General features: G+C 52.5%; 1 protein-coding gene across 2 annotated transcripts in view; it reads left to right on the top strand.

Annotated features, from left to right (window-relative positions):
* Positions 1-6,049, top strand: part of Brat1 (BRCA1 associated ATM activator 1) — a 14,585-nt gene extending 8,536 nt beyond the window's left edge. For both annotated transcript variants that reach the window (XM_021162436.2, XM_021162435.2), the window contains exons 7-14: positions 963-1,054; positions 1,237-1,355; positions 1,429-1,615; positions 1,810-1,883; positions 3,357-3,459; positions 3,594-3,692; positions 3,813-3,988; positions 4,567-6,049. In XM_021162436.2, the coding sequence (XP_021018095.1) occupies positions 963-1,054; positions 1,237-1,355; positions 1,429-1,615; positions 1,810-1,883; positions 3,357-3,459; positions 3,594-3,692; positions 3,813-3,988; positions 4,567-5,262 (1,546 nt within the window). In that variant the 3' untranslated portion in view covers positions 5,263-6,049. The remainder of the gene's footprint in view (positions 1-962; positions 1,055-1,236; positions 1,356-1,428; positions 1,616-1,809; positions 1,884-3,356; positions 3,460-3,593; positions 3,693-3,812; positions 3,989-4,566) is intronic.
* The last annotated feature ends 2,409 nt before the right edge of the window (positions 6,050-8,458 follow it).

Consider the following 8,458-nt stretch of genomic DNA (forward strand, 5'->3'; position numbering starts at 1 on the left):
AGCCAGGTGGGATGGGCAGCCAGGTGGGATGGGCAGCCAGGTGGGATGGGCAGCCAGGTGGGATGGGCAGCCAGGTGGGATGGGCAGCCAGGTGGAATGGACAGGTATTAAAGCACTGGCTGCCTCTTTCTGTCCCTTTCTCCCTCCATTTTCTTCCCCTTTGTCTCTCTTTCTCTTCCTCAGTACTTGGTATGGAAGTTAGCGTTTTTTATACATGCTAATCAAATGCTCTACCACTGAGCCACATCCTCCATTTCCTCACTGGGGGATTCTAGGCAGGTGTTCTGTCATAGAGCCATACCCACAGTTCTCTTTTTCTTCTTATTTTGAGACAGTCTTCACTGAATTGCCCAGGCTGACCTGAACCCACTCTTCAGGTCAAGCTGGCCTTGAACTTTATAATTCCACCTCCACCTCCTAAGCAGCATGGGCCATACCACACTGAGCAAGAGACAGAGCTATATCAAATAGAAGTTTGTGGTACCCCAGAGCTAAAGCTAACTTCTGTGCTGTCTGTAGCTGTCCTCTTACCTCCGATAAGGCTGAGCCAGGCTCCTGGAGCTCTCTCATCTGTACCCCATGGGGTGTGCAGAGGTGTGGGCTGCCGAATGTGGGATGCAGGGAGGAAGCATGCTCAGTTCATCAGAGTGGGCCATCGCGTAACATGAAAAGGGACACCTCAGGTCATTGAACACAACATGAGCACACTTGGGCACTGCCCTAGGAGCCAGGAAATTCCCAGTCAATCTGATCAGGGAGTGTAGCTAGCCTTTCTGGGGCCCCGAGGATAGCAGGGCCAAGCCTTGGTCAGGTCTCTCCTCCTACCTGGTTCCTAACTAGCAGCTTACAGAGGAGCTGTTTCAGAGGAGCCTCCACCCTCGCTTGCACTGAGCCACCATAGACTCTCTAGGATGTTCAGATTGTGGCCAGAGTATAACCCTCATCCTGTACTGTGTCCCCAGTCCCCAGGAACTGAGGACCCAGGCCTTTGGAGTCCTCCTACAGCCACTGGCCTGTATCCTGAAAGCTACCACTCAGGCCCCTGGACCTCCAGGTATGCAGGGAGGGTGGAACCCTCCATTCTTAGGCAAAGAAGAGTGAGCTACCCTGGTCCCATGCAGACCTCCCCCAACTAATGATACAGGCAGACAGCATCCCTGACCAGGCCCGGCCCTGAGCTTGAGAGCCCTTGCTTGGATGGTGGTCACTAAAGGGATGCTGTTGTCTTTGCCTTAGGCTTGCTGGACGGGACTGTGGGTAGCTTGCTGACTGTGGATACACTCTTGTCTTCAAAGTCAGCCTGTGTGGGACTCCTTTGCCAGACTCTGGCTCACCTGGAGGAGCTGCAGATGCTGGTGAGTATAGCTATGCCTTGTGTCATTGAGCCACATGACCCCGGGCCTCTGCTGACTTTGCTCCCCACTGCAGCCCCAGTGCCCCTCACCCTGGCCACAGGTGCATCTGCTGCAAGCTGCTGTGACTATATTGCATCTCTGTGATGGCTCAGCGGACCCCAGCTCCAGTGCGGGAGGCCGTCTCTGTGGGACTCTGGGTGGCTGTGTTCGTGTCCAGCGAGCAGCCCTTGACTTCTTGGGGACCCTGTCTCAGGGGACAAGTGAGTGCTGTTTTCTCTTGGTCCTAAGTTCCACTTTCTCTTCTTTCTTCTGGGGGTGTCCATTGGGCTCTCAGGTAGCCCTCGGGTAGCTTCTGACACCTGCTTCCATAGAGTTTGGAACCATGCTCTCGGCCTGGCAGTGGGCTCTGGGTAGATAGATGTTGGTTTGATGTTTCTACTCATATCTGTTTCAGGCCCCCTGGAGTTGGTTCTGGAGGTATTTGCTGTTCTCCTGAAGACCCTGGAGAGCCCGGAATCCAGCCCCATGGTACTGTAAATGGGTTCTGGGAAGGCCATACAGCTGGTGACCTTCTCACTTAAGAATGCTTCCACTAGAGGCTACCAAGCCACTGCCCAGGGTGACCTTTTCGGGTGTAGTGGTTCACACCTGTGATTTCCCCCCCACAGATGTGGTACAGACTGGAGGTTCATGAGTTCAAGACCAGTCTGGGCTACAAAGAGACCCTGACAAGCTGGGTATGGTCGTACACGCCTTTAGTTTCAGTATGTGGGAGGCAGAGGCAGGCACATCTCTAGAGTTTGGCCAGCTTGGTCTACAAAAGGATTTCTAGTACAGCCAAGGTCACATAGTGAAACCAAGAGGGGACAGAGACCCTTGACCCAAGAGTCAACACTGGTAGCAATGGCTGCATGGGACCCAGGATTGGATCCATCTGGGTGAGGCTTACAGCTAAAGGCTTCTCTAATATACATATTTTTTTTAAAAATCCCAGTGCAGGGGAAGGGGAAGTTTCTTCCCACCCTCGGCTATTTATTTTCCCAGATGAAAGACACACAGTCTTAATGTATTGTTAAATATGCCCTAGGCAGCACAATAGCTGGGCAGCTGCCTACCTGCCACGCTGTTAGAATCCACTTTCCTACTGATAACTCCAAGTTACTACTTGCCAATGTCTGTGTTCTGTTTGGGCTGCTTTTGACTCCAGTCGGCGAGCCCATGTGCCACGTTTTAAAGGCTCAGCTATCCCAATACCGCACCTTTCTCCTTTTTCTTCCTCTTCCTTGTAGTCCCAAGCCCAGGAACCCTAAACCCCACCTATGTCTCTTCTTCCCAGCCATTGGCTGCTGGCATCTTTCTTTACCAATCAGAATTAACTGGGGGCAGGGTTTTCTGGTGTCTTACACTGCCTTTGGGGCAGTTTTGGGGACCCAAATTAGCATTGAGTATAAGCAGCATTGGTCCGACCCACAGCAGACTTCTGAAGCTATCGAGGAGCCAGGGATGGAGCTGGAGGAGGGGCATGACAGACATATAGCCCAGTGTCCTAGGGAATTCTTTCCTCTCAATGGCTTTTGTTTTTATATTTTTGAGACAGGATGTTACTCTGTTGCCCGAGCTGGCCTCTAGTTGGCATTCCTGCTGTCTGCCACATGCCCTACCATTCACAGAATTCTTAGGAGGGAGGGAAGGGGATTAGGGGAAGATAGGTTCTCATGCACTCCCCTGCTCCTGGGTGTAGACTTAATGCCAGGTGCTGCAGGCAGAATGGACCAAAGAAGGAGAGGCTTGGGGTGGGGGTGGGGGTTGATGTCATATCCACAGGAAGAGGTCCCATCACCCCAGGCAGGGCTTCTGAGAGGGGCATCCCATCCTCTTCAGTCTCAGTGTCTGAGAGGCTAGACTGCACTCAACTTGTGTTTCTGTGCCCACGAGTGGCATGGTGCAGGGACGGGGACATGGTAGCATGCTACTCCTACCCTCTAGCCTGTCCCGTTCTAGGTCCTAAAGAAGGCCTTCCAGGCCACACTCAGATGGCTCCAGAACCCACACAAGACCCCCAGCAGCTCTGATCTCAGCTCCGATGCCCTGCTGTTTCTCGGAGGTAACCCTAGCTCCTTGCAGAGCTGTATCAAGTTGGAGCTGTGGGGCAGGGGGCAGCTGGGAGCTGGGCAGGGTGTCCCTCAGGGAAGGCAGAGTGTGACTCTAGAGGCCACTGACCTCCCCTTCCTGGTACAGAGCTATTCCCCATACTACAGAAGCGCCTGTGCAGCCCATGTTGGGAGGTGAGGGACTCCACCTTGGAGTTCCTGACGCATCTGATCCGACACTGGGGAGGTGAGCACCCTGGGGACAGGAGTGTGTATGTTGTGTCTATGTGTCCTGCTGGCTTTGGGGCTCTCACTACCTGAGTGGCCTTTGATTACATCTTTGTGGCATCTGACACCCCCCCCCCAGGGCAGGCTGACTTCAGAGAGGCACTGCGTTCCTCAGAAGTACCCACACTTGCCCTCCAGCTTCTCCAAGACCCAGAGAGTTACGTCCGAGCAAGTGCCGTGGGTGCCGCTGGACAGCTCTCCAGCCAGGGTCTGCAGGCCGCTCCCGCCAGCCCCGAGAGCCCGCAGGCCCAGCAGGTAGACCCAGGGAGTTGGTGAGCAGCCAAATCTGTAGCAACTGCTTCTGAGAGGGGGACCACCAAGGAGTGGTGAGCAGTCAGGCACAGTGCCTGTGCTCTTTCTGACACCCCACTCTGATAAGCAAGGGCAGGGCTGAAGGAACACAGAACACATCATGTTGAGGGACCAGAGCAGCACATGGCCCATGCTGTGGCTGAGGCCTTAGGTCTCCTGGGTTCCATCCTTGGCTCGTCACTGTATTAGTTGGATTTCTTGCTGCTGATCAGAATACCCGAAGAAAGCAGTTTAAGGAAGTGAGTGCGTTGGGGCTCATAGTTTGAGGGTGCAGTCCTCCTGGTTGGGTGAGCCGTGGTGGTAGGAGCTTGAGGCAGCTGTAGTCAGGAAGCAGAGAGTGATGGATGCTGGCACCTGGCTCACGTTCTCCTTTTTATTCAGTGTGAGACCCCAGCCATTCTGTGCCTTAGCCTCCCTAGATGCTCCATCATGGTCACTCAGAGGGCGGTCTCATAGCTGCGTTGGATCCTTGACAAGTTATCAGGGTCAGACCGACTTTTTTGGAATTCTCCAACCTGCAGGGACTACTCATGGACCTTATGCATATCCTGTCCGCTGACTCAGAGGGCTTCCCTCGAAGGGCTGTGTTACGGGTCTTCACGGACTGGCTGAGGGATGGCCACACTGACGTGGTTCGAGACACGGAGTGGTTCGTGGCCACTGTTCTCCAGGCAGTGAGCCGGGATCTGGACTGGGAGGTCCGAGTGCAGGGTTTGGAGCTGGCACGGGTGTTCCTCACCCAGGCACTGGGCCAGCCCAGCCTCCACTGTCCCTATACAGTGGGCCTGCCCAGGGCCTCCTCTCCCCGCCCACACCTGGAATTCTTGCAGACTCTCTGCCGTCTGCCCCTCTTTGAGTTTGCCTTTTGTGCCTTGCTTGACTGTGACCGACCGGTGGCCCAAAAGGCCTGTGACCTGCTCCTCTTCTTGAGGGACAAGACAGTTCTCTGCAGTAGCCCTCGGGAGGCAGGGGACAGCCCCAACTCAGCCTCAGTGGAGGCTGCCCTGCAGAGGTGGCGGGAAGGAGAGCAGGCCCAGCCCCTAGGGGACCTGGATCCTGAGGCCATGCTAGCCATCCTCAGGGCCTTAGACCTGGAGGGCCTGCAGGGCAGGCTGGCCAAGAGCAGCGACCATGTGGAGAAGAGTCCACAGTCCCTGCTGCAGGACATGCTGGCCACGGTGGGTGTGTTGGAGGAGAACGAAGCTGACTGCTACTAAGGTGTGTCCACGTCCTGTCCCTGTTTCCATCCTGTGACAGCAGGAGGACCCTAGTCGAGGTCAGCAGCTCAAGAGACCCTGCAGGGGGTGGATCACATGTCCTACGTTTTAAGCCGGGTATGATAACACACCTATGATCACAGTGTTTAAAAGACCAAGGGAGGAGAATGCAGAGTTCCTGGCCAGCCTGGACTAGATAGCAACCCTGTCTCAAGAAAACCCAAGAAATCAAATCAAAACAAAATCTCCACCCTTTGTGTGCTGTGCATGCAGACCGGAGGCCAGCCTCCAGTGTTGTTCCTCAGGTGCTGTCCACCTTGGTTTTTGAGAAAAGGTCTCTCACTAGGACTTGGTACTCCCTGATGAGGCTTGCCAGTGAGCTCCAGGGATCCCGCCACCACCTCCTCAGCACCGGGATCATAATACTGCATCCCTGTGCCTGGCTCTACATACATGGGTGCTGGGATTTGAACTCAGGTCCTCATGCTTGCATGGCAAGCACTTTACCCACTGAACCGTCTCCCCAGGTCCCACAGAATCCTACTTTCCATGTGTTATTAAAGAGGTGGCTTGTTTCCTGCTCAGAACAGGTAGCACTGACGTCTATATAACCTTCAGTTGTGTATGTGGTTTAACAAAGCCCCACTGTGATCTGCATATGGCCTTCAGCTCTCTGCTCTGTCAACCAACGTTTGAAAGTCCCATAATCTTTAAAGAATTCAGATACATTAAAAGTTCAAAGTCACAACTGTGGGTCCTGTAAAATAAAAAAAAAATTTTTTTTTAAGTTCTGTCTTCTCTTTGAGGGTAGAACCACAGCACAGTTACAATCAAAGCAAACCCAACATCCAGCAGTGTAAAAATCTCAGTGTCTGACATTTAGGGCTCACTCTAAGCTCCTGAGCTCCAGAGGGTTTGGGCTTCTTCCCCCACTTCCCGGCTCCGCCATCCACAGCGCACACTGCTGGTTATCCCACAGTCCTGGGGTCTCCACTACAACTGAAACTGCACCTTCAGTGGCCTCTCCTGAGTCCTTTCCATGATAGCTTTAATCCTGTAGCTTTTATGTGACTGATCAGAACCACGTGAGATTTTTTTTTTAATTAAGTTTATTTGGCAGCTTGAGATGCAGCCTTGGTCCCCTCTGGACACAGAGGGGTGTGTTGATCCTGAAGAGTGCCTTCCCAGAAGATTTACCTCAGTGGTGCTGGTCTCTATTAATCACAACTGATTCTTCAGCCCCAGCTGACTAGAAAGATTCTGATTTTAAATATATCACATGAATGGTCCTGATAGTCTTACTGTCCTCCTAAAACTTCACAAGCCAGGCCTCTATTATCTGCATTTCTCTGAACACTACCTTCAGCTCCCACATAATAGCCCATTAGGCTTTGAGCAGTCAATGGCATTTGCAGTTCTAAGTTCCAAACACTTGTACAATCCTCAAAACATCATGCTCGGGTCTGTCAACAATACCCCACTCCTGGTACCAAGTTTGTCCTACTTTTGTCTATTGCTGTGATGAACATGGTTGTCTTGTTAGTTTCTATAGCTGTGAAGAGACCATAGCAATTCTTACAGTGGAAAACATTAAATTGGGGCTGGCTTGCATGGTGCAGGCAGTCATGGTCCATGTCTACATCGGGATCGGCAGACAGCAGGAAGAGAGTGACACGGCCTAGCCTGAGCACTCAAAAAAGCCCACACCCTAGTAATACATGTCCTCCAGCAAGGGCACACCTCCTAATTGTGCCACTCCCTATGACCCTGTGGGGACTGTCTTCATTTAAACCGCCACAGTTCCCCACCATGATGCCAAGTAGGCAAGGAATTAGGAGGAGACTGAGGGAAGAGCTGTATCTTGGCAGCGGTACCTCCTGACAGCCAGGATGCCCCTTTACAGCTAAACATTGTTGAAACTGCAGTCAGGTTGTTCTAGTTACATCGAAAACGGAGATACTGGGGCTCTCTCTCTCTCTCACATGTGCTGATGAAGTAAAGGGACCTTCAAAGGACTCTGATAAGACAAACTGACCAACCATTTGGGGACTAAAACAAAACAGACCCAATGTTTAGAGCATTATGGCGTCACTTGCAGTACAGATATACCTTCTTTGTAGAGCTCATGGGTAGAGATGCTCTGAAAGGAAGGTCAGGTCTACCATGATCAGGGATGGGAACAGGGTGAACCAAAGAAGGAACTGTTTATTTTTGACTCACAGTTCAAGGGTACTCTCATCGCAGAGAGGGAGACATGGCAGCAGCAGGAGGAGGCAGCTCACACGGCATCCTCAGTCAGGAAGCAAGCGTGACGACCGAAGGATGCTGGGGCTTGGCTTACTTCCTCCTTTTTATTAAATACAGCCTGGGAGATGGTGTCACTCATTTCGTGTGTATCTCCCCACCCCAGTTATGCAATATAGGAACCTCTTCACAGGCTTGCCCAGAGGGGACTGTAGTGCCTGTCCTGGTGACAGTGTTAGCAGTCACATCAGACCTCTTTGCACTTACTGGAAGGAGGAATGAGACATCTTTACTCTTAGTCAGAAAGCTTTGTGCATGCAATACAGTCCTCTTAGGCAGATCTGAGCTTCTGGAAGTCATATCGTTATCTGTTAACAGTCCTCTGGGCAGTTCAGGGTGTCACACCAGGTCGAGAGATATGACTTCAACCCATTCTTCTGACCAGCAATTCAAGTCCTGCAGATACAGTCCTCTGTTGTGTAGAGTGCTGATTGTGAGGGAGAAGCCCAGCCCCACGGCCCAATTTGCTACCTGCCCGTCAGGCTGCGCCCTCAGCCTGGCAGAGCCTCACTTCCCTTGTCTGCAAAGTGGGGTGCCCTCACCAGATGTCTTAGGGTTGGCATTGCTGTGTAAACTACCATGACCATAGCAAGTGGAGGAGGAATGGATTTACTTGGGTTATGCTTCCGAATTAAAGTCCATTCTTGGAGGAAGTCAGGGTATCGAATCAAGCAGGGCGGAGCCCACAAAAGGGCACTGCTCACTGGCCTGCTCTCCATGGTTTGCTTGGAACACTTCCTTATAGAACCCAGTGTAAGGAGCCACCCTCACATTGGCCATTACAAGATGGCGCTGATGGCACTGGCACCTGTGTAAACAAACCATCTGCACATGCGCTGGGGTAGTTTCCCACCCCATGTGCTCTGCCTTCCCCGTGACGACAACTCCGGCC

This window comes from Mus caroli, chromosome 5, assembly GCF_900094665.2.
Source record: "Mus caroli chromosome 5, CAROLI_EIJ_v1.1, whole genome shotgun sequence".
Lineage (NCBI taxonomy): Eukaryota > Metazoa > Chordata > Mammalia > Rodentia > Muridae > Mus > Mus caroli.